This window comes from Homarus americanus, unplaced genomic scaffold (assembly GCF_018991925.1).
Source record: "Homarus americanus isolate GMGI-L3 unplaced genomic scaffold, GMGI_Hamer_2.0 scaffold49667, whole genome shotgun sequence".
Lineage (NCBI taxonomy): Eukaryota > Metazoa > Arthropoda > Malacostraca > Decapoda > Nephropidae > Homarus > Homarus americanus.
Genome location: NW_024738608.1, coordinates 2,149,462 through 2,176,514, shown reverse-complemented (window position 1 = coordinate 2,176,514; position 27,053 = coordinate 2,149,462). Strand labels below are relative to the sequence as shown.

The 27,053-nt window shown below is 39.1% G+C and overlaps 2 protein-coding genes across 6 annotated transcripts in view; one reads left to right on the top strand and one right to left on the bottom strand.

The window, feature by feature from the left end:
• Positions 1 to 355: 355 nt before the first annotated feature.
• Positions 356 to 24,412, bottom strand: LOC121874101 (cytochrome c1, heme protein, mitochondrial-like). The gene is made up of 7 exons (XM_042378022.1): positions 24,306 to 24,412; positions 12,082 to 12,132; positions 11,690 to 11,857; positions 11,216 to 11,329; positions 7,893 to 8,057; positions 2,977 to 3,105; positions 356 to 1,013 (listed from the first exon to the last, which is right to left on the bottom strand). Exons 1-7 carry the CDS (start codon positions 24,375 to 24,377, stop codon positions 789 to 791), a joined length of 924 nt encoding a protein of 307 aa, XP_042233956.1. The 5' UTR covers positions 24,378 to 24,412; the 3' UTR covers positions 356 to 788.
• A 659-nt stretch (positions 24,413 to 25,071) lies between these two features.
• LOC121874098 (protein LSM14 homolog B-like) overlaps positions 25,072 to 27,053 on the top strand; it is a 30,700-nt gene continuing 28,718 nt past the window's right edge. For 4 of the 5 annotated variants that reach the window (XM_042378017.1, XM_042378016.1, XM_042378015.1 and 1 more), the window contains exon 1: positions 25,073 to 25,325. In XM_042378017.1, the coding sequence (XP_042233951.1) occupies positions 25,205 to 25,325 (121 nt within the window). In that variant the 5' untranslated portion in view covers positions 25,073 to 25,204. Of the gene's footprint in view, positions 25,326 to 27,053 lie in introns of all 5 variants that reach the window. The other variant, XM_042378014.1, reaches the window with a different exon arrangement.

Here is a 27,053-nt window from a genome sequence, read left to right as displayed (position 1 = left end):
AAACTACTGCTACCTTGAGAACTTAAATGCATGTGGCTATACCTTTCCAAGATCTATCTGACCACAATGGTTATGATGATACCAATATGCAAGCAGGCACCTAAAGACCATTTGATTTAAAAATATCTATTTTGTAAATGGTAACATATTTCCATGTATTCTAACTATGGTAAATCTAGAGCAATGTACTCAATACCCACATTTTACCAGTGTATGTCGGGTATTATTTCTCTATTTGGATGAAAAGACCTACAAAATTAGTCACTAAAGCCCTATTTCTAACAATATTATTCAGTACATTTGCATTAACTTGTGATCAAAAAGGGTAATTCAAAATGGGTAATGAGAGTTTACAACAAATAATTGATATATTTCTCTTATAATTTCCTGGTAATGTACACGAAGTGGTTTGACAATACTAGAGAAAATGGGAGCGATTGCCAAATAAATATAACAATATATACACTGGTTGTCTGCCAGAAAGGAGACCTTCCTCTTTTCTCATTTGTAAGACACGTCGTCTAAGTCATGATAAAATTATAAATTCCTACATTGTAGAAACATTCCTTAAAATCATCAACTAAGGACAAAATCCTGAGTACTGCTGGTGACCTCTTATATTTTGGACAATGATATATTAAGACCTATGAAGTTCAATATCTCCAGAGTAGCTCCAAGGGGTTGAATTCTATTATTCACACACTACAATATCCATTTAATATTGACAAACTGAGATGGTTCACAATGTAGTACTATTTATGACATTGAATGGTGATAAAAACTTCAAGTTACTGGGGAGGTTTGAATGCAAACTTCCTGCTCTTGAGTACTGTCCACTTGTGCCTCTTGATGTAATACGAGATGACAAAGAGGAGCGAGAACATCATCATGGACTTCAGCGCCATCTTTTTGCGCTCATCATGTTCTGGTTCTGAAGCCCACTTGAGGAAGGTGGCCACATCCTTGGCCATCTGTGATGATGTAGCAGGTGTACCATCACTGTATTCTAGTACCTGAAAGACATGTACAATTACATATATTTTATAGATAAAGAACAAACTATACTGTATAATGCTAATATTTTCTCAGGGTAATCAAAGAAATTACATCTACAGCTCCTCCCCGACTTACGAAGGGGTTAGGGACCCCAATCCACTAAGTCGAAAATGCTTAAATAATACAGAGAAAATCTAAAATGGGTGTGTCTCTTTCTTCTCAGCACCACAAAACTCTCACTTTTAAGCTTGCCAGCCATTTTAAAGTGAATTACAAACGAAAATTTTGTCAGTACACAGTGCAATCACTGACGTTAGGACTCGAAAATACGTAATTTGACAACATTTGGGTACGACTGAGGTGGTCGTAAGTCGGGGAGGAGCTGTATACAGATACAGTAATTATGTTGATTATTCAAGTTTCTTATGCAGTTTTCTTTGATTTTTTTTCTATTGACAATGCCTCTCAAAAATCCTCAACTTTTTTTTATTTTACAAGGATTAGCCCACCCGTGCACAGGCCACACTGGGGCCTGGTGGGCAATAGGGAAAGTAGGGGGAAAAAATCAATAGCAGGAAATGATATACAGTGGTCCCTTGGTTAACAAATGTCTCGGTTAACGAATTACCTTCCATAAGAATCTTCAACTCGATTAACGAAATCGTGTAAACATGTTTTCGCCTGCTCACCAGCTGGAGTATTAGTCCGCCAATACAGTAATCGGTTTTAGGGCTTAAATTCGTTACCACTTGAGAAAATATCAAGAAGGTTGTACTATTCAATAATTTTCTAAGTCTTATATTAATTTTTTTAGTTATTTTAACAATTATTTAACATAACTGAAGTACAGGGAACTAGTTTTTAGCGCGTCAAACAGCCACTAGACCCGCCCAGAATGGCATCAGTTTGTATCTCTGCTCAGTGGAGGTAGCATCTTGCTCGAGACTCTCTTGAACAAACTATTTTTACGTTTTTACAGTGCAGTGTTGATTTAAAGAAAATAATCTTGAATTACACCAATTGAACTTAAAATTTTATGGGTGAAATGGCACCATGAAGCATGGGGTGACTTCTCTTCCATCCCCACTGCCTTCTCTTCTCCCTTCTCCTCCACCCCCACTTTTAATTCCCATCATCAACCAAAAACCTTCTACATGCACACCTCAAAGTAAGTGTACTTTACTGCATTTATTTTTAGTTTGTATGTAATTTTCGGTGAGCTGGAACCAATTAACCAAAATCCTATTGAAACAATGGTTTCGGTTAACGAACGACCTTCTGGAACGAATTGAGTTCGTTAACCGAGGGACCACTGTATACATATGTTGTGCTGTCAAAGTAAGAGAAACAAATTAGACCCTGTAATTGTGTCAATGAGGTAAAAAGTCAGTCAGATCAGCAACCTGGGACTTGGTCACAAATTTTGGATACCATATGGCAGCAAGGTATACCATTAGAGAACACATTATGCTTCCAATATCTTCCCAGGTGGTAATACCTCCCTGTTTGATAACTGCCTACTACCTGTTGTTCTCCAATCCTGTATTTTCTAGAACTGTTACTCCTTTCTTCTATATATTCAAGGTTTGTCCATCTCCCTTTATTTTTTAGGACTCAATATTTCTTCAAGACCTATAACCGATGTAAAGAATTTTGTGCAATTATACATATGACTTCTAGTGGACTTAAGGACAAATGCAAATGAAGATGCTCACTACATAAAAAAAAAATATACCTGTATATGCAAATTAGAAAACATTCAATGCTATGTTATTAACAGTGGACAGGGTCAGATTCTGACTACCATTAACAATATAGTGGAACACGACTGCTACTTCAGCTACCATCATCTTGCATGCATACATTAAGGTTTACTATGAAAATGAATACCCCTGTAGTCACTTTCCTATTGCCTTATCAATCAAAACAACTAACATGCCTTCGTCCCATAAATTTACTATACATTAATCAGTTGCTCACCTCATTGTAGAGGGCCTGGGCCATGCCAATAGCACCACCAACAAAGTAAGGATTGTAGTAGAGACCCTCCCTCACTGACACACCAGCAGGGGGGTCACAGTAGCCAGTCAGCAATGAGAAGATGTAATCCTGAAACAAAATATAATATTGAAAACCTTAATAATAAAAATTAGTAAAAAAAATACCTAAAACTGTTTTTAAACTTTAATACAGTAGAATCCTGGTTATATGGAATCCATGCAACCGAAAATTCAACTAATTGGCACCAAAATGAAATAATACAAAATAAAAATTCCTCCCAAATCATCTAAAAAATTTTAAGTTTGAATACTGCATAAGCTACTACAGTATATTTATTACCACGATAAAATTGATACACAGACACCCAAGCTCTTCATTTTTCTTATTTTATAGTTTTATATTATATCTTCTTAAGTAGCAGTATGTGGAGTGCAACACATTTTGAAATTCAGATCTTTTTCAATGCATTGAGTTGATATTTTTTTTAACTCACAGGGTCAAGTATGGGATGTTTACACTCAGCAGTTTCTTGAGTCCCCCCACTGAGACAAGTAAACCTCGATAAACGACGTCTCGTTCAGCGATATTCCACTTTAATGATGGTCATGAATTAAGCCCACCTCATTATATACCATTAAAAAAAATTGCTTTAACAATATCCATTGGTTGGAAAACTTTTTTATCTCTAGTGCAAAGTATGGGTTGTATATATGCAAATTAATTGCTGTCTTGCAAGAATTCCAGCAATGCAATTATAATTATCTATGTCAAGCCAGTAACATTTTTATGGAAACAATATTTAACCCTTTGACCACTCATCTCTCGCGGTAATACCTACCTGCGAGCCGCCACACAGCCAACCCGCGCATTACAGTTCTACGCTTGGTACTTTGTCAATTGCATCACCCGCCATCGCGTAGCTCCATGATTATTGTTCATCATTTTTATTTGTATGTACAGTCTTGGATGCCTTGGTCTACCCAGACATTTCCAAAGTTACACTGCTCACTTCACAGCCACAAGAACAGACCAAAAGCACTTGTCACAAAAACAGAGCGAACAATGAAAGCGGCTGACACTGCTCACATCCTTCTCACAACAACAGAGACGAAGTACAGTCAACCCTCGCTTTACGCGGTCCCACATTCCACGTTTACGCGGTACCCTGCCGAAACCGGAATGCTCACATTCCGCGGTGCGTGTACCCCTTTACGTGGAGTGTGTCTGGCTCTACGCTATTTTTAGATTCGCCCCTCCCGCCTCCGCCTGGGCAAGCCGCGCGGTAAGGTTGCGCAGTGCATGTCTCTTGCGTTATCAGTGACATCATATGACGTATCGGACTGTGATTGGCCATGCATCCCTACCTCCCTCCGCTGCTAGCTGTAATTGGTTTAAAGTAATATGACGTGTCCACCCGGGGGGGGGAGGGAGGGAGGAAAGACGACGCTTGACCTAGCCGCGGCAGTTTCATCCCTCCAGGCCACACCGTGTAATAGTGCATCCATTGTTCGGTAAAATGGCTTCCGCCGGACCACCGCCCCCAGAGAGAAACCTTTCCTTACCTGGACCCAGCCGCCCTAAGCCAAAGAAGACACGACGTTACTTAAGCTACGAGGTGAAGTACAAGATCATCCAAGAGTTGGAGAAAGGAACAAGACAGGTTGATTAGGCGGGCCCGCATGGTGTGAACGAATCTACCATCCGGACGATAAAGAAGGATGCAGCCAAGATAAAGGAGCACATGAACATCACAAAGTCTACAGGTGCTTCTATGATCAAGTATTTCCACAACCAGGTGCTTCTCAAGACGGAAAAATTACTTGTGAGCTACTTGGTGCGTCAGGCGCGACGGAACATGGCGGTGGACACGCACTCAGTTAAGGAGTACGCACGTGAACTATGCTGCAGTGTCACGAAAAATGGGAATTACAGAGCCCAAACCCTTTAATACTTCCTCTGGGTGGTTACAGAGGTTTAAGAAGAGAAACAAGATCACCAATATCAACATTGGTGGTGAAGAAGCTAGTGCTGACTGTGTTGCGGCTAGGGAATTTCCTCCGTTTTTACGTGAGACCTTCGTTGTGAAGAATGCCAGCAAGATTCGGGGCCGGAAGTTGCAGAAGGAGCGCATCACCGTCCGGTTTACCACCAATGCCTCCAGTACCTGTAAGCTCAAGTTATCGGTGATCCACACAGCACGCAAGCCTAAAAGAGCATGGACATGACCAAGCTAAATGTCCACTGGCTGACCGCACGTAAGGCGTGGATATTCTCTACACTGTCCCTCTCCTGGTTTGATGACTGTTTCGTTCCCGATGTGAAGAAATTCTGTGAGCAACAGAATGTGCCATTCAAGATTTTGTTGCTGCTGGACAATGCACCAGGACACTCACCCCTACTGTTAGATCGTCACCCCAACGTAAAAGTGGTCTTCCTTCCTCCCAACACTACGTCTATATTACAGCCCATGGACCAAGAGTTAATCTGTAATGTAAAAGCTGCATTCTCTACTAAAAAATTCAAGCTCCTGAACGACTACACCAACACCAGGGAAGAGTTGCGTAACCTGAGTGACACCACCACCGATAGCAAGAGCGAAGACGACGAGGATCAACAGTTGGCAGAGCAACAAGTACTTTTAAAACAATTCTGGAGAATATTCAACATCATGAAAGCTGTGGACTTCTTGGTGGAGGCATGGGATCAGCTGTCTGTAGCAACTGTTCGTCACGCATGGAGACATGTGTTGCAAGGCATTCCGGCCGTTAGGCAGAGTCAATCTGTGACTGGTGAGGTTCAGACTGTTGCAGTAGCAGTGGACCTTGCCAGAGAAGCTGCGCAAAGTGTTACAGCTGCAGGCTTCTCCGAGACCACCAACGACGACATCCTGGAGGTGATAAGGGATCCTGATGTGACTACCGACGAGATGGTAGATGATGATGACGTCAGTGAAGAGGCAGGTGGTGCGTCATCCCAAGAACAACACCGCTTATCCCATAGTAATGTTAGGGGTGCCATCGAGTGTATCGAGAAAGTCAAGCTCCTCCTTTCCGACGCCCCTGACGCAAACAGGTATGAAATCTTCACTACCCAGCTGTTGCAGACTATGGAGCCCGACATCAAGGTTTATCACGACAACATAAACACCAGCCGTCAGCAAAGCATAACAGAGTTCTTCGCCCGCAACCCACTACAGCCAGCCCAAGCCAGTGATAGTGACAGAGGTAGAAACAGTGATGATGACTTCAAGGGATTTGTCAGGGAGGCCCTGACAAGTGTGGATGACAGTGATGGTGACTCACCTGAGGGCCAGTAGTCTGCCCTCTGCCGCGGAACCAGCCTCCATTCCCGTACGCCGACCCATCTCTTCTACTAACGTAAGTGTTAACCCCAACCTTTATTTTTCCTAACCTAACCTCTTCTATATTAATTGTGTGTGCATACCATCATAAAGTTAAGATAATATTTTTACTACAACATAGTTGTGTGTCGTCAAAAAGTGGAGTTTGGGGGTCGGCCCGGTCTCTATTTCAATTAATCCCATATGTTATGTTGTTCACTTTACGCGGGCCGCCGAGGGTTGAATTAACTGCGTAAATTGAGGGTTGACTGTACCTTAGTCACAGCAACACAGAAAATATTGCTTCAGTCACCATGAAAGTACCTGTACAATGTACAGTCTTGTTCAAGATTCTTCTAACACTGCTGGAGACAGCTGGTAACTCATGGCCGTTTGTTTACTATAGTACATAGTAAAAATTATGAATGAATGTAAAAGGTTATCGGTTACTTAGTTCCCTGTTGCTTAATTAGGGGTTGGGCTTTGTCGTTTCGTATTATATTATACTACGTACTATAGTAAATAAACGGACTGAGTTGCCAGCTGTCTCCAGAAGTGTTCGAAGAATCTTGAACGATACTGTACAATGTACAGATAATTTCATAGTGACTGTGAAGCAATATTTTCTGTGTTGCTGTGACTAAAGTACTTCGTCTCTGTTGCTGTGAGAAGGATGTGAGCAGTGTCAGCCGCTTTCATTGTTCGCTCTGTTTTTGTGACAAGTGCTTTTGGTCTGTTCTTGTGGTTGTGAAGTGAGCAGTGTAACTTTAGAAACGTCTGGGAAAACCAAGGCATCCAAGACAACCGTGTCTCTGAGGTGAAGCTTGACACTGTGAAGCAGCATGAGACTCCCCAGAGGCTATGTGGGAGTCAGAATGATGTCTCCACTCCACCTTAGACTCAAAAGGGCATGTGATGATGACCAGGCTTATTTTTTCACGATGTGGTGAGTGTTGTTTAACTGTATTCTATTGATTTTATAGGCATAGGAATTTTTTTGTCGGTGATACATGTGTGCTTGGGGACTGCTGAGAATGTATCCCATTGAACCCCATGCTATAATGCTCCCTATCTACAATATTTCACTTAGCGATGGATTTTTCATGAACCTAACCCCATCATTTATCGAGGTTTGCCTGTACATATTTAAAATTATGAATGAATGCGAATGTGTTAAAGTTAGATGTACCTACTTATCACTGAAATATTCAAGATCCATTGAGTGATGTTGAAAGCTTCAACTATATTGTAATTACTTTCAGTGAAACTGTCGAATAAGTCAAGTGTTGGGGTAAGCAAGAGAGGTTAGAATCCCTTTTCAACCCCATGAAACTGGCGGCCAAACTAATGTAAGTAATGGACTCGTATTTGGTTTCTACATTTTTCGACATAATGTACTGAACTATCTTTTAATCCACAAGAGTTCAAATGATATTCAGGTAAAAACAATACACGCTTTTTTGCGCACTGGGGGGTTGATCGGCAAATCACTCTACCGCAGTTAACGGGTTAAGGTCTCCACAGTTTGGAACGAAGAACTAAATTACTAACATACCTCTCCACCGTGTCTGGCTGATGTGATGTAAGACAGATCTGGAGGCAAAGCACCATTGTTGGCAGCACGGGCAGCTTCGTCATTGACATAGGGATTAGGGAAATAGTCAGATAGCTTGCCTGGCCTCTCAAACATATGACCTTCATCATCAGGACCATCAGGAATCTAAAAATATTGAATAAGAGAATAGAAAACAAACATTCTTACAAGGTATTGGTGATGCTTTTTTTATTTTACTGTGACCATTATGCATAAATTGCCAAAAGTTTATAAACCATACCACCTACCTTTCTTATGTAGTTCAAACAACAATTGTATACAATTAACATGAAAAAAATGCAGTTAAAACCATAAAGGAAAAGCAAAATAAAAATTTAACAGATGCCATGCATAATTATTTCTTTTAAAGTACAGTACACAGTACTTTTTTTTTCACATTATGTTTGTAGGATTGTTTGTGCATGTATGTAACTAACCATGTGTATTTTTTTTTACATACAGTGGTCCCTCGGTTAACGAATTACCTTCCATAAAAATCTTCAATTCGGTTAACGAAAAAAAATTCGATTAACAAAATCCTTACGAATATCACATTTTGTTTTGAACATCAGCTGATGAGGTACTCAGCCAATTCAGTGATCTCTTCTGTTTACATTCAAATTAATCACCATCTTATAAGAATTCCAGCAATGCAAATTGAATTCACCCCGGTCACTTCTATTAAATTTTATAAGCAAAAAAACAAAAACTCAATCTAAAGGACATAAATTAACACTTAAATACTTCACACCACAGGTGCCAACTGTCAAACGTGTCACTGTCCCCCCCTCCCTACCCCCCACCTTCCCAAGAAACGTATGGGGGAAAAGCACTAGGCTTACAGGTTTAATCATATATAATATCTCAGACTAAAGTTACGAGAATATAATTGGTATTGCTGGAATCATTGCAAGACAGCGAATAACTTTAATATAAACGTCATATATTTTGCACAAAAGACAAAATTTTTGCTCTAATAAAATTCTTAAATTAGATCTAAAATTTGAATGTTTATTGCAAATTATAGCTTGTTTATATTCAAATTAATCACTATCTTATAAGAATTCCAGCAATGTAAATTAAATTCTGGCCGGTTATTTATATAAAATTTTATGAGCAATATTAAATAAATAAATAAAATACTTTACCAGACCTTCCCACTAACTGTCACTGAACTTCCTCTTCCCGAGAAATGTTTGGGGAAAAGCACTAGGCTCACAGGTTTAATAATAAATAATACCTCAGACTAATGTTAGGAGAATATAATTGGCATTACTGGATTCCTTGCACGACAGCGAATAATTTAAATATAAACGTCATATATTTTGCACAAAAGATAAAATTTTTGCTCTCTATAATAAAATTCTTAAATTAGATCTAAAATTTGTATGTCTAATGCAAATTTTAGCTTGTTTATATTCAAATTAATCACTATCTTATAAGAATTCCAGCAATGTAAATTATATTCTGCCAGGGTAATTTCTATGAATTTTATAAGCTAAAAACAAAAATCTCCAGTAAATAAACAAATTATACTTCACCAGACACTATCTGTCAATCAAAATACACCTCACCTCCTCTTCCCACACTCACTGGCTCCCGCCCTACCACCTGCCTTCCCAGACAAAAGTTTCGTGTTTTCTTTAGGCTTATCTTATATAATATCTCTGACTAAAATTAGGAGAATATAATATGCATTGCTGAAATCCTTGCAAGACAGCGAATAATTTGAACATACACGTCATATATTTTGCACACGAGATAAAATTAATCACCTGTATCACATTACAGTAGTGATTTAAGAGTTCTAATGTACGATATATATAGTGATTTAAGGGCGATTTAGGGGAATTTTAGGAGTGTTTCTGACTTTAAGCATTTTTGGCTTTACTTTGTATATACTTTTCTGTGAGCTGGAACCAATTACCAAATATCCCATTGAAACAATGGTTTCGGTTAACGAACGACCTTCTGGAACAAAACGAGGGACCACTGTATAGCTAACCAACACCGAGTTAAAAATTACCATAACACCCCACAGTGCAGTAAGCATGTCCTGGGTAGCTGTTGTTCACCGTAATGTAAATGACCCATGGAATGAATGAATTTTAACCCCTCAAAAATACTATACACTTATAGTTTGATCCCTAACTTTTTGCATGAAAATTTGATAATAAAATCATACTGTACTCAAGTATATACGATATACTGTACACATCCACATCATACACATTCGTCAGGACTCGGGAACCTTAAAAATCTTCTCTGCGGCTCTGAAAGCTTCTTGAACTACCGTATTTGCCGGCATATAAGACGCACCCCCTATTTTACAAGGATATTTTGTGGAAATTTTTTTTGTATGTTTCATCATACAATTATTGAAAGTGATTTTAAAGTGGTTTTGTAGGGGAAAACATATGATTTTGTGCATGTAAATACAATATACGATACTGGAGTCAAGTTGGTAATCATATCTAGTAACATTATAGTAACTCAACTCTACCTCTGATCAGAGCAGCTGTGTGGCTTGTTTAATCTTTGTAGGGGCATTTTTCATTTAGATAATAAACAACTGTTTCTTTAAGATAACACAGTCGTTAAATAATTAATGTAAGACATGTATCTGGTGTGGGTTACGTATGCTGGGGAAGGAGGTACAGTGACATCATGTGAGCTTCCCTCTGCTGTTAAGCCAATTAAGCCATTATTTACGTCTGGCACATTTGCCGTAAGTGTGATATTTTGGCTTATTTTTCAGTATTTTATTAATAGCAACAATTTTTGTGCTTGGTGGATTACTGCTCGTCCCAGACCCCCTAGCTAGGCATCCCCGCCTACGGCGCTCGGCCTCCCATCCATAATATGGGTGCATTAGACACAGGGTAATTTGGGATACATTTAAAAAATAAATTAAATGCGTCTTATACGCCGGCAAATACGGTAATTTATTAGGAGATTAAATAATCCAATCTATGTTAGTGTAATATCCAGGCTATTAGTTTGAACAGTTGTGCCTCCCTACTAATATGGACGTCTGAATAATGGATTCCGTCTGATTAATGACATTGCTGTGGCTTAATTACTGTACTCCAGTACTCTGGGTTTATACTGTACCTGGTAGTTGTAATAATTATAGCAGTTGCTTCCAATTCCAATAAATTTATTGTCACTTACTAATGTTTTAAAACTAAATTTTCATTCAATCACTTCTGGCCTGTTGGACTAGTGGATAATTGATAGATTCTGCAGGCCTTTTCACAGTACGTACAGTATATAAAAAATACCTGTACACCCAGGGCTTCTTCCTTTGCTTCTGCTTCCGTGTGGGAAACACCAATCAGGTTACGGAAGGCGATGTACTTCATGGAGTGGCAAGCAGCACACACATTCTTGTACACCTGCCAACAAATAAGTAACATATGATAAAACAAGGACTGCATCCTAAGGTTGAGGGGGGTGCAAATGAGTGATTCAGGTTTCCAGCACATCTCTCTCAACAGCACCCACCTTACTGCCCAAAACAGTGGCAATGAGTACTGGTATAGCTAACCAGCTCTCCCAGTCACACCTGGGATCTGAAGATAACGTGACGTATTCCATCACAAACGAGAAACAAAAAACTATGAATCGACTGACCCTCCAATCTGAAACTGTGCATTTAAACTGGATACTTTGCTATTTCTTCAAAGCAAGGCCCCCCACTGCATACTCACTTTGGGATAAAAATCACACAATAAATATGACCAAATATAACTCACCTCATAGCCACGGCGAATGGATGCATGGTCAAAGGAGGAAAATATGCCATCGTGGGGCCAGGGGAAATGAGAGGTGTGTAGCTCAAGTTCTGAGGCCTTCACTGACTCATTGAGGGCATAAGCCACTCCAGCAGCACCCCCTCCTAGCACACCCATAGCTGCCAAAACCTGAAATTTGATCCTAGAAATATTACCAGAATCAAAATCAATGCTGGTTCCTTAAAAATACTGATAAATCTTTACAACAAAACCTCTATATTGCATCACCAAATTATGTACAGAATTACTTATGAACAGGTGTTATATCCAATCTCTCACTACTTTATGCATAAATGATCAGCAATACCTGTAATGTATTTATGAATCTATAACAAAATATTTCAAACACTTACAGCTTTTCGTGTTGCTGCCATCTCTCTCAGTGTTGAAAACTTCACTCTCGGCTGTATAAAAGGAAAATTAATAAAGTACAATGAGCTACAAGACAAATGTGAATACCTGCACAGTACCCCATTAGAGCTGCTGTAATCAGTGTTGCAGTGCCAATTTTTAAGGTGTCGGAGCTGTCAGAATAATTTCCGTTTCCTAAACCGTACCTATTGATGCATATAATATATATATATATACAGCTAGACCCCGACTTACGACTGCTACGACTTACGACCGCCGCAGATTTTTTATTAAAAAAAAAAAAATTTCCCAAATGACGCACGCATTTTCTATACCGAAACGTTTCCAGTTAATGTAGTCTCCATGTATAATTATAAAATTATGGGGGCCCCATGTGCATTCAGCAGACTACATTAAAGGTAAGTGCTCAGTCACACTGTATCCATTCCTTATTATTTATTACTTTCACTGTACTGTATCCATTCCTCATTACTTTTACTGTACTGTATTTCATTGTAGATTTTTATTTAAAAAAAAAAAAAAAAACAGACTTTCTGACCTGGATTTGGGTCCCTAACCCCGTAGTAAGTCGGGGTCTCATTGTGTGTATATATATATATATATATATATATATATATATATATATATATATATATATATATATATATATATATATATATATATATATATATACATACATACATACATACATACATACATACATACATACATACATACATACATACATACATACATACATACATATATATATATATATATATATATATATATATATATATATATATATATATATATATATATATATAAACATACATATATATATATATATACAATCAAGACCTCACCAGCCAGGATTCAAACCGTTTTATCGGAAATTATCATGTAAATAGATAAGAAATTACCATTGCAATAAATATATTTGCCAACTAGTCATTATCCTGACAGCTCTGTCCTCTTGTTCAACCTTAATACTGTACAACCCATGTTGTACTGCTTCCCCATTATATTTGTTTTTCAATTCCACTGTAATTTATGTACATACAGTAGAAGTCCAAAAATCCGGACTGCTTTGGGATTGGGTCGGTCCAGATTTTCGGATTTTCCGGATTCTCAGGCAGTACTTTTAAAATTCAAATTTAAGGAGGAATAAAAAAGTGATGAACAGGTACATTTTGATAAATTATTCATTAGCAAAGATAGCATGTTTCATTTATCAAAATGAGCATTTTTAAAGAAAAAGCTGTGAATTCTAGAATTTTATTCTTTGCCTGTTTTATATCATAAATTGTAGACTTTCCAATGTCGTATGTTTCCCTTATTACAGTATTGCTCACACCACATTCTAGTTTCTTAATTATTTCAAGTTTGTCATTCAATTTCAACGTGTTCTTCTTTCTCTTCGCACAACGAAGTTTATCTACTTTAGGAGCCATTATTATGGGCTTGTACAGTACTCTGTAAATGTTAAGAGTAGGACTCAAAATTACATACGTTGTCACAGTTTGATTGCTCGTTTTAAAGTGGTGACCACGTGGTCGCTTGTTGTCGCTGTGCAGCTGTGGCGCTCACGCATGCACACATACACACAAAAGACAGCTAAAAAAAAAAAAAAAAAATTGAGTTTTCGAAAAGTCCGGATTCTCGGGTGGTCCGGATTTCTGGCATCCGGATTTTTGGACTTTTGCTGTACTTGTAATAAAAAAAAAATTATTAAATGAAATAAATATATATTGAAGTGATAACCGTGGTAACATCCTGAGATGTTCTTATTACCACCATGCTATGTGTACTATCCCAGATGTTACTAAATGTTACATAATACTTCCTTGAGATAAATGTACAGTACTGCATATATCAGGTGCCTACAGGAGAGCTCAGGTTCTCAAGTGGCTCAGCCATGTTAATATTGCTATTATTATCCACTCAGTATCTGTGTTTTTCTTGCTAAATAAACTGTTCAATTCAATTCACATTCAAGGAGGTATGGACATGTACCGAGGATGCGTGAAGACAGGATGATAAAAAAAAAAAAAAAATTATGATAGCAAGAGAGGAGAATGTGGTGAGGGGTAGACCAATTGCCACCTGGGAGAAGAGTGTTTGTTGAAGAGAGAGCGGGAAGGAGAGGAAGAGTGCTTGAGAGACCAAGTGAGGTCTGCAAGGATTAAATGGCCTGGAGACATTTCTGCCATGGCCACCCCGTTGGGAAGTTCCTGGGAGGGAACAAGGCGTCGGCGATATTGATTGATTGATCAAAACAGAGGTGAACTTTCACATGATCATACACGGTGAATATTTACTGTATTGGCATAATTAACCTGATGAATGGCGGACATGACTGTACACTGTACATTTACTGTATAGAAGGCAGGTACCAAACAGGGAGGTGCTACTGCCTGGGAAGATATTGGAAACATAATGTATTGTCTAATGGTAGACCCTGCTGCCAGATGGCAACACAAAAATTGTGACCAAGTCGCAGGTTGCTGATCTGACTTTCTGCTTCATTTAAACACAATTGCATGGTCTCAATTGTTTCTCTTACTATTGACAACACAACATACATATATTGTTTCTCACTTTTGACTTTTTTTCATTTTTGTACAGTATTTATTTAAGGTACTTTGTTATTATTCTTATAATTTTTAGTTGATTTTATTTTAAATTTTGTATTTTATATTATAATTTTATTTACTATGAATTATTATTATTAAAATTATTGCATTTTTGCCCTCCAGGCCCCGATGTCTAACAAATTTGCTGACGTTTTTTAGGAAAGTCTTCGAGGTTGTAGTTAATGACGAAAATTACGATGTTATTTACTTAGACTTTAGCAAAGCGTTTGACAGAGTACCGCATCAGAGGCTTCTGAGAAAAGTTAAAGCTCATGGTATCGAGGGGAAAGTTTTAAATTGGATAAAATCATGGCTCACCGATAGAACACAGAGGGTCAGCATAGATGGTATTAAATTTGAGTGGGGCTGTGTAACCAGTGGGGTTCCCCAGGGGTCAGTACTGGGCCCACTCTTGTTCATAATCTACATAGACGATCTAGATACTGGGATCAGCAGTGATATAAGCAAGTTTGCGGATGACACCAAAATAGGGCGGCAGATTAATTCAGGGCAGGATGCAAATGCACTACAAGAGGATATAAATAAACTGCAGGAGTGGTCAGAAAAATGGCAAATGAAATTCAACACCAGCAAGTGCAACGTACTTAATATTGGAAGAACAAATACTGTCAATGTATACAGCCTTAACAACATCAACCTAGAGAAGTCGACTTGTGAGAGAGATTTCGGGGTACTTGTAAGCCCGGACCTACGGCCTAGAAAACAGTGCGTTAATGCTCGAAATAAGGCAAACAGAGTACAGTGGTCCCTCGGTTAACGAACACAAATCGTTCCAGAAGGTCATTCGTTAACCGAAACTATTGTTTCAATGGGATTTTGGGTAATTGGTTCCAGCTCACCAAAAATTACACACAAACTAAAAATAAATGCAGCAAAGTACTCTTACTTTGAGGTGTGCATGTAGAAGGCTCCTGGTTGATGATGATGATGGGAATTAGAATGGGGGTGGAAGAAAAGGGAGAAGAGAAGGCATTGGGGTGGAAGAGAAGTCACCCATGTTGCCATTTCACCCATAAAATTTTAGTTCACTTGGTGTAATTCAAGATTATTTTCTTTAAATCAACACTGCACTGCATTATATATTATCAATATGTAAAATAAAATTCAGAATGACCAATAATTGTACTGTAAAAACATAAAAATAGTTTATGCTCAAGAGTCTCAAGCAAGATGCTTCCTCCACTGAGCAGGGACACACACTGACGCCATTTTGGGTGAGTCAAGTGGCTGTTTCGCGCACTAAAAACTAGTTCCCTGTACTTCAATTATGTTAAATAATTGTTAAAATGACTAAAAACTTTAATATAAGACTTGGAAAATTATTGAATAGTACAACCTTCTTGATATTTACTCAAATGGTAACGAATTTAAGCCCTAAAACCGATTACTGTATTGGCGGACTAATACTACAGCTGGTGAGCAGGCAAAAGCAGGCGAAAACATGTGAAAAATTCGTAAGGAATTCGTTAACTGAAAATTTTTCGTTAACCAAAGTGAAGAATCTTATGGAAGGTAATTCGTTAACCGAGGATCACTGTATTAGGCCGCACCTCGATTATGCGGTTCAGTTCTGGTGCCCTTATTATAGAATAGATATCAATTCACTGGAGTTGGTGCAATGAAGAATGACGAAAATGATTCCGGGACTTAAGAATCTTTCCATATAAAGACAGGTTAAAGAAACTAAACTTGCATTCCCAAGGAAGACGAAGAGTGGGAGGAGATATGATAGAAGTATTTAAGTGGGTGAAAGGAATCAATAAAGGAGATATAGATAAAGTTCTTATAATATCCGAGCAGGATAGGACTCGTAGCAACGGATTTAAGTTGGATAAGTTTCGGTTTAGGAGGGAGATAGGAAGGAACTGGTTCACAAATAAGGTAGTGGACGATGTGGAACAAGCTTAGCAACTTTGTAGCAAGTGCTGGAACGCTGGAAAGTTTTAAAAGGAGGCTAGATAGATTCATGGATGATAGAGAGTGGTAATAACTCTCGACAGGAGCTGCCATGCACAGGCCAACCGGCCAATTGCAGACTCCTTATTTTCTTATGTGGGTCAGTGACCTGTGCCCGGGTGGGCTAATCCCCATCATAAAAAAAAAGCATCAGAAGTCGCATACAGTAGAGGTCATGGGGTCGCTGGAGTCACCTAAATCTTGCAGTGTCACATGCGATTTTTTTTTAGTCCAGGTGTCAAGGAGTAAAGGACATAGCTGACAGGTGCTGACGTCTTGTCAGCATCATAAATTATGGTCAAGAGATTAATGCAGTTACTCTCCTTGTGTCAAGTCAGATCAGTCCAGGTCAGGCTTGCTCTGATGGCACGTCTTGCAGCAGAAGTTCCACACTCCTACCGTACCAAGGATGCAGACAGAAAATGGCAGTAAATTTCTACGATATATTCCCCGAGTTCCTTACCGAGTCTCTTGCCTTTGTCCACTTTTCATTCAAGACATGAAAAACAGTGTGGTTCTTTTTCACTAGAAATGGCAGAATTACAGGCTGAAAATTAGGCAAGGGTGAATTTTGAAAATAGTCTCAGATTTTGTCCAACATATCAATAACAAAAAATAACCAATACCGAATTATGTCTCGCAATCAGATTTTCAGATTTGCCCCCGGGCTAGTTTATTGGGCACCCCCTTACATCCTGTGCAAGGTGAAGCGCAGAAGCGTTTACAGCGCCCAACAGGGAAGTATGAAAAGTTCATACTTGCCTTTATGACTCGTACATTAAGGGCGTAAAAGCCTGAAGGGTCATAGGTTTTGTCAAGTTACATAAAGTGAGAGAATGATGAGTGTGTGGGGGGAAAGTTCCCAGTACATTTTATCTGTTTCTGGCAAAGAGTGGCAGGTCCCTAATAATGTCAAATGCCAGGCCTGTGACTAGGAGGAGGGATAGTGTCTCGCAATGTTTTACGATTCTATGGCAATTAAATGATTCTATGGCAACGACTACCTGTACTGTCTTGACGGAGTACACTTGTCTCGTGAGGGGGTAAAGACGGTGTCTGCATCCCTGGAGCGTGAAATTGTCACTCCGAAGGGAGGGTTTCGCCAGTAGAGAGGGGTCGGGGAAAGTGGGAGTCAAAAAACAAGCAGGTCCTGGGAAGTAAAATTAGTTGCTCAGGACAAGGGGTAAAACAGGACCAGGGAAGAGTAGGTTTAAATGTATACTATACAAACAGTAGGGGCAGTTCAAAAGATATCGAAGTCTTTAAACTGCTAAGGGAACATATGGGCACGGGGGTGGAGGAGACTGCAGTGGGAGCGGGTAAACAAAGTGAAAGACTACAGGGAAATAGTGTTAGGAATGATGACAAAACTAAATTAGACGGAGTTTAAAACTAAACGCGGTAAGGGGAGGACTCAGAACACGACTAACTTAAATGTATACTACACGAACAGTAGAAGTATGAGAAGCAAAATGGATGATATTAGGGCCTTGGTATGTACCGAAAAAATCGATATAATTGCATTCACTGAAACATGGATCAACCTAGACACACGTGAGTTACCAAATTGCGGGTTACAAACTATTCCATACCGATAGGCAGACCAGGAAAGGAGGCGGAGTAGCAATCTATGTTAGGGATAATCTGAAGTGTGAAATAAATAAGGAAATAAAAATTGAGAGGAATACAGAAACAATTTGGATAGAATTAAGCGACGGTCAGGAAAAATTAATCACAGGAGTAATATATAGACCCCCCAATCTTGATAGCGTCAATGAGCGACTTATCTGGGATGAAATGCGCAGGGCTTCCATACACAACAAAGTCTGTATAGTAGGCGACTTTAACCTTGGCCAAATAGATTGGACTGACCTTACGGGTAACTCAGAATCAGAGGATTTTCTCGAGACGATCCAGGACTGTTTCCTAAGTCAACATATAACCGAACCCACACGGGGTAATAATATACTGGACTTAGTTCTGTCGAACAGAGAAAACCTAATTAGCAATGTCGAGGTAGGGAACGAACTTGCAAACAGCGATCACAAAGAAATTCGATTCCAGTTAGATTTTCAGGGCAGACGTAAAGAAAATTCCAGTAAAGTACCAGATTTCAGAAGGGCAAACTTTGACAGTTTAAAGAGGCAGCTGAGAGAGGGGGTGTCGCGCTTGGCTGTGAACCTGACAGATGACACCGACCTGATAACGAGATCTGAGATTGCCGAGTTCCACGACAATTTAAATAGTGAGTTACTTAATGCACAAAGGCAGAACATACCATACAAAAAACTCAAATCAGACAACAATGACCCTAAATGGATAAATAATTATTTAAAGAACATCATTGGCCAAAGGAAGGCTATATGTAGAAGGATAAATCGTGGCGAAATTCACCTCCGGGACTATTATAGGGTATTGGCGAGTAGGGTTAAAACCGAGATAAGGAAAGTAAAGAGGAATAATGAGGTAAGGATAGCAAGGGAGGCGAAGACAAACCCCAAAGGATTCTACCAAATGTATCAAACTAAAACACGAGAAAAGATTGGACCAATACGGTCAGATACCGGCGAGCTCACGGATAACGACGGAGAAATGAGCAATAATTTGAATAAATATTTTTCAACAGTTTTCACCACCGAAAATTTAAACATGATACCCGAGGCACCGACTCTATTCAGAGATAGTGAAGAACAAATTAAGTGAGATAGTAGTGACTAGTAACGATGTTAGTAAGCAAATAGACAAACTAAAGCCTAATAAGTCACCTGGTCCCGATGAGATATTTGCCAGAGTATTAAAGGAATGTAAGGAAGAGCTTAGTATGCCCTTAGCAAAGTTGTTTAACATGTCATTAAAAATAGGTGTAGTACCAGAATCCTGGAGGATAGCGAATGTAATACCGATTTTCAAGAAGGGGGATAGATCACTAGGGTGTGTCATAGGAGGGAAGATCAGCTAAAACTAATGGCCCATCACTTTTTTGGTAGATTTTAGTGTATATAAACAGAAAATAATTTCAGTTTCAATATTTTGCAACCTTTTGCTAGGTAAATTTTAGCGTGAAATTTATCGAAAATCTAACGTACAGCTGCATTAGTGCATTACAATTAAATAGTGAACATTGCTTTCTGACTTCATTCTTTAACCCAACTAACAATATTTTTTTCTGTTTCAGATTCTGATGCATTTATAAGTTGATAATATTTGCGATGGCTGCTTGTGTCAGGACGAGGAACCAAAATCCAGCCATCTCAGTCACTATCTTGGGTCTGGGAGAGAGCTCCTGAAGTCGGAGTTGCCTACATTGAGAGATGCTTTGAGATACGGTGTTTTAATCAGGCAAATCAGTGAAAAGAACCAAAGAACTTACACAAACAAAGACATTGCCAGTGATATGACCAAAGCTGTCTTGGCACAGTACACTCTGGCTAACGCTCAGTTCAAGCCTCCAGTCATAACAAGTCAGAAGAAGATTAGTGAGAGACTGCTAGCCAGTTGGGAAAAGGCAAGAGATATCTCTCTTGGGAGAGGAAAACTTGCAGTTAAGGACAGCTTTGCCAAGCAACTGGACCAGTTATTTGACATAATTACTTGCAAGTGCCCAATTGTTCTCTGTCCTGAGTTTGGATGCGATCGTGACTGTAAATGAGGCCCACATCTCCTGTATTTGCAAGCGTGAACTGAAGATTCCTGTGATCGAACTGGCATTTGTCAAAGCAGAGAGAGAAGACTGGCAGTATAGGGGCTCTCATGATTTCTAGCCAAGATATTCCGGAGTCCAAGAGACAGGAGGCTGCCACAGAGACAGAAGGAGAAGAGTTGCCGAGGAAAAGACTTGAGAAGGCCCAGGGTGAGGTAAAAAGGCCGATGATTGGAGTCAAGCTGATTCAGAGTTTAATGACTTCCCATGGCTGATCCGAGTGCTGACCAGGAGAATGGTGACTTTGTCCCTAACCCAGAAAATAATGATCCCAAACCTTCCAGGCATAAGATTCGAAATAGGAAAGATATCGAGCATAGCTCTGGCCAGCATGCGACACCACACTGGTCTCAGAGAAACTGCAGAGATAGCAACAGCTGCCTGGATTGACGGTGGTTTGATAACACCTGATGATGTTCACCTGGTGATAGATCATAACAAAGTAAGGAGAGCTCAGGAGAAACTTGTCAGTAACCTAGAAGAGGAGTTTGATAAGGGGATAAGAGAAAATGGAATCAATTGTTTATTCTTTGATGGGAGAAGGGATGACACTAAAGTGTTCATGAAAGTTGGAGATTCTGACAAGTTGTTCTCTGCCATGGTGAAGGAGGAACACTACTCCTGCTGCAGTGAACCAGGAGGGAAGTATTTGTGGCATTTCACTCAAGAGAAAGATGACATCAGGAAACCAGCTGAGATAGTGGCAGATAACATTGTGAACTGGCTCAGAGAGAGGAACGTAGACCAGACCCTGCAGGCCATTGGAGGGAACAGCACCAACACGAACACAGGGTGGCAAGGGGGGGTCATACAGTGGATAGAGCGGAAGATTGGGAGGAAGCTGGGCTGGATTGTTTGTGACCTCCACACCAACGAGTTGCCACTCAGACATCTGGTCCAGGAGCTGGATGGCAAGACTCTTTCAAACAACAGATGGTCTGGTCCTCTTGGCAAGATGCTGGACTCTGCCACTGAGTTAGAAATAAATCCGAGCTTTGAAAAAATCACAGTTGGCCCTCCACTCGTTGAGCTTGCACATACTGTCATTGACGACCTGAGTACTGACCAGTACTATGGTTACATGATTTGCAGTGCCATCAAAACTGGGGTCATGCCTGATAGACTTGCTTACCTGCAGATAGGTCCAGTCTCACATTCTAGGTGGCTCAGCGGCTCTCAGGTTCTGCAGAATTGGGTCGCTCATCATAAACTGAAGGAACCAGCTTCACAACCTGAGACTTATTGTCCAATTCATCGTGAGTGTCTACTTGCCAAATTGGTTCAACACCAAGGTCAAGTCATCGTTCTCCGAAGGTCCGAGGCATGTTCTCTTCCAGCTTGAGCTCCTGAGGAGTCAGCCAAGGAAGGTTGTTCAGATTGTGGAGCAGACTGTGAGGAGATCTTCCTGGTATGCTCATCCCGGGCAGTTCTGCAGACAATGCTCTGCAGTAAGGATGAGGAGGAGAGAAGAGTGGCAGTCAAAAGATCTTGGATATGAGACTTATGAGAGGATCTGGGCATGACGAATCAGTTGGTGACGATTCCTTCAGGGTCAGGAAGACTCCTGAAGTCAATCTAGGTGCCAAGACCCTCACTGATCTCATAGATCTGGATAACATCCAGGCTGGCAGTGCCCCTCTTACCTGCAGCCTCACCAATGTTCAAGTCAGAGCTTTCCTGGACAACCCCATGCATGTCCCTGCCTGGCCCTCGCACAGAGTATAGAGCGTTGTGTACAGCAAGTGAGCGAGGCCAGCAGTCACGTGTACAGCCAGGAGAGGAGGGAAGGCTACATCCGAGCTCAGGTGGTCAGCAGGGAGGTGATGAGTAGAAACAGAAGCAAGAAAGACATGTTCTCTATGGTGTGCAGCAACACCGGGTCGTAGTAGTAAAACCGGTTTTGTATTTGATGATTTTGTTTTCTAAAGGAATATTAAATTTAATAAATGTGTCAAGATCATTCGCTTCACTATTCTGGATCATTTTCATCCTAATAAATTAACCTGATACATTTACTTTACTTTAAATAAGCTATTTAGTGGTGTTGGTAAAAGGGTGGGAATACTGAATTTTCATAAGATTTCAAGTTAAAATTTACCTAGCAAAAAATGAAAACTTTTCAAATCTGAAGATATCACATGATTCTGCACATAGAACTACATCATTAATACCATGGGCCGATTTTTCAAACTAAAAAAAAAAAAATTCGCCTCCGTATGACACACCCTAATAGATCACTATCCTCTAACTACCGCCCAATCAGCCTAACATCAATAGTAGGCAAATTACTGGAAGCAATCATTTCAAACTCTATTCGAAATCACCTGGAGAAGCACCGATTGATCAATGATTCCCAGCATGGCTTCACAAGCGGACGTTCTTGCCTAACTAATCTATTAACATTCTTTTCATCAGTTTTCGAATCGGTGGACGAGGGGCACAATTATGATGTGGTATATCTCGACTTTAGCAAAGCCTTCGACAGAGTCCCCACGAAAGACTAATTAGAAAGGTAGAAGCATGGCATCAAAGGTGATATCCTTAAATGGATTAGGGCGTGGTTACAGGACAGGAAACAGCGAGTGAGCATTAACGGCACTAAGTCCCATTGGAGCAACGTCACAAGTGGAGTTCCCCAAGGCTCAGTACTTGGACCATTATTATTTATTATATACATAAACGACATAGATATCGGCATAGACAGCAACATAAGTAAATTTGCTGATGACACTAAAATAGGACGTGTTATCAAATCTGACGAGGACTCGCAAAACTACAGGAAGATCTAAACAAATTTTTCGAATGGTCTGAAAAATGGCAGATGAAATTCAACGTCGACAAATGTAAAGTACTCAGTATAGGAGATGTAAACAGGAAACCAGATACCAGATGAACAACGATGCCATAGAGAAATCCGACTGCGAGAGAGATTTAGGAGTAATGATAAGTAGGAACCTTAAGCCAAGTAAACAATGTGTTTTTGCTCGTAACAAGGCTAATAAAGTACTTGGGTTCATACAAAGGAGTGTTAGTTACAAGACTAGCGAGGTCATCCTAAAACTGTATCTTGCTTGTGAGACCACACCTGGATTACGCAGTTCAGTTCTGGTCACCGTATTACAGAATGGATATAGAATCCTTGGAAAGAATTCAGGGGAGAATGACAAGACTAATCCCGAGCATTAGGAACCTTGAGTATAGAGACAGGTTAAAGCATCTTAATTTGCACTCCCTTGAGAGACGTAGAGCGAGGGGCGACCTGATAGAGGTGTATAAGTGGAAGGCAGGGCTAAACAAAGGGGACATTACAAAGGTACTCAAACTATCCAACCAGGAGCGAACTCCTAAAAATTGTTTTAAATTAGACAAATTTAGATTTAGGCGTGAAATAGGTAAACACTGGTTTGGGAACAGAGTAGTGGATGAATGAAACAAGTTACCAAATATCATCATTAACTCGAATACGCTGAATTGCTTCAAACATAGGTTGGATGCTCATATGAGCAATAGGGGTTGGGTGTAAACGGGACTGCCCAGTATGGGCCAAGAGGCCCGCTGCAGTTTCCTCCATTCTTATGTAATGTTGAATGGGCTCGACTAACTTTCAATAACTGCTACACCTCTTAAGGACACTGACCTACATGCAAAAACTTTTTCCAAAAATTCTTCAAGCAGCTTGGAGAAATATTATGAAAAATCCCCATATGTAAATATTAATAAATACTTAAAAAAAACTAAAAATACTTCAGTTAATTGACATAAAACACCTTTCGGTAGTTTCATAAACAAACCTGCAAGTTAATACGTTAACATTATATTTTTAAGTTCAGTACACAGCCATTTCCAATTTAACACTTCTAGGAACTTACTCGATACTTAATAGCACAAGTAATTGATAATGATCACAACATACCTGAATAGAAAACCCAGAAAGAGTAGCCTTTAAAAATCCGGCCCGGGCAACTCGACTTGCTGTCCCAGCCATCTTGGCGATGAAGCAATAATGAATGGCAAGAGTGACCAACAAATAGAGACATGCCTTTGGTATATAACCGGTATTATAATATTTCACATTAGTTTACAATAATAATGCATATCTATATATACAATAAATATATACATAACATTATTCTACTGAAAATTTGTACATGTAGTTAGATAGAATATACTAATTTTATCAGTTACCTTAGCCATGTACTGCCTTGTACCACTCTCAGCTGTTTAGTGACAAACCAACAAAGACTTTAGATACACAAATATAAATATATAACGATAGTGTTAGATCATTAAAGAGGAAAAATTAAATTTATGACTAAATATGAGTAAATTGTAGACTTTTATACGGATTTTATTATTTATGTTATAATTTTCTTTCAAAACTTTCCACTATTTGAGTAAAAAGTGCTATCTTTGAAATTATGTTGTTTTTAATAGTTAAATAGTTTTTTCTGATAATTTATTGTGATAATATCTATAACATATATGCGTATTTTACAGTTTCTAAAATTATTGGAACTTCCCGCCTGAAGGATTTCCTTTACAGACTTCGCAAACATTGAAAATCATTAAGACTCACTCTTTACACCATATATTACTTAAAATAAGTCTTGGTTAGAAAGTAAACTTGTTTATTTCTTAGGGCGCCGAAGGTCAAGAATCATATGATGCTCTCTAATAAATCCTTCCGGTGCTTGACCTGTGACGTCACGGACCGGTAACCTTCGTCGAACACAATGACTGAGAGATCGTTCAAATCGTAGCAAATATCGAGAGACATCGGTGTTAGAAATTGGCAAAAAGTGAACCTTAACTATGAGTGGTCCCATACCCTTCTTGGGCAGTAAAATTAGCCTTATATCAAAGTCTGAAATACGATATGAAGGCATTTTATACACCATCGACGCTCAGGAGTCGATTATCGCTCTGGCCAAGGGTAAGTTTTGTTTGTTTACAACCAGAGGCGGAAGTGGCTCCAGGAATAAACTTCATTAACTCTATGTGACCTCATTTATCACTGCCTCTCGTTTATGACCCGCTGTTCAGGGTCTAGGGATGAATTTTAATGAATTTTCTTGAATTTTCTTGGTTATATTTTGTCAGGTTTTGTGGTAGCTGAGTCGCACTTTCTTCAATGACGCATAACTCAAATAGCCTGGGAAAACACATCGGCACTTAAACAATTTTCTCTTTAATCATGTGTTTATACGCCATTTGCATCCTCCATAATTGTTATATCCCTTAGACCTATATTTTGTTAACTTTAGATTAGAGTTGGCTATATAAATCAAGTTAACTAGAGTATTGTTTACTAAATGATGGCAGTAAATGTGTTCCCCCATAACTAGGTCTGCTGTCTTGGGGTCTTTATAAATATTCCTATGTATTTATTTTCTCGAGAACTTTAAAGTACTAAAGCTTCTAAATGGTAACTTGTGTCATAATTTGGGAATATTTGATTCATGTAGACCTCCGTATATATGTAGGTCAGTTTGGAATATATTGTCCCTTCTGAAACCTTGTTAAACATATGGGAAGAATTATCCTTTATATTATAACCGCCATAGGAAATAAGTAACAATATGGTCACACTTTTGCAGTAAAATCCTCTAGCTGACAGGATAATGAGACCTAAATAAAGAGGATTCCTTTGGTTCTGTCTAAAAATAAAAATACAGTCTTGTTGTTCACGGATTGTAAAAATTCAGGAAGGTCTATCGTGAAAATAAACCCAAAATGAATGTACTGGGTGTCCTCACTATTTAGAAATTATGCAGAATGGAGTTAAAATTTAAACGAAAATATCTGCGGTCACTTGTGAAAATAAAAATTACTGTTCTGGCTGTATATGCTGTAGCTTTTTCTTGTTTCCTTTTCAATTGTGCTAATTTGCAGGTAATTATTTTGACAGCCATGTTTTAAATGAGGCAAACTTTATACTGTACCTAATCAAATGCACTATAGGTTTTCAAGCATTTTAGTCCTTTCAAAGTCATTTCTGTGATTAGTTGAATGCAGTAGAAATTTGAGTACCACAAAGGATTGAAGTCTTCGAACTTTTGTGCTTTCCTTGGAGCTCTATTATATACAATATGATAGTGTTGAAACTGTTGTTCATATTGTATTGTTCATGTGATGAATTCCAAATAAAATTAATCTAGGTTAGTTTAGTTGAATAATTATCTCTCCATTTATATGAACCACATTTTAAGTATTATTTTGAAACCTTTGTATTGTCCATTTACACTGATTTAACAGATGTCCAGTCTGCCTCATGATACACTAAGGAAGGTGTCATGGTGGTATTCTGGAAGAAGTCCAGGTAAACCAGTAACATTAGAAAGGATTTTTATTGAAGATAACTTTGGTAATAGTCTACAACATTTTTGGGTTAACCAGCTAGTTAATGAAACAATTATATTTAGTGGAGGAACTTTGTACAGGTATTTTGTTTGTTTTTCCTTAGGTTTCCCCTAACAATGCTCCTTGCCCATCCTACTTGAGGACACTGTTTACACTTAAACTGTTGACAAATGCTTCCCAGCAACAGAGTGACAATCAGTGCAGGATTAACCATGAGGCACTGGCCTCAGGCCCCCCGACTCTAAGGGACCCCCAAATCCAAACATTCTCGAAGTTGAAGCATATAAAACATGAACTTCGT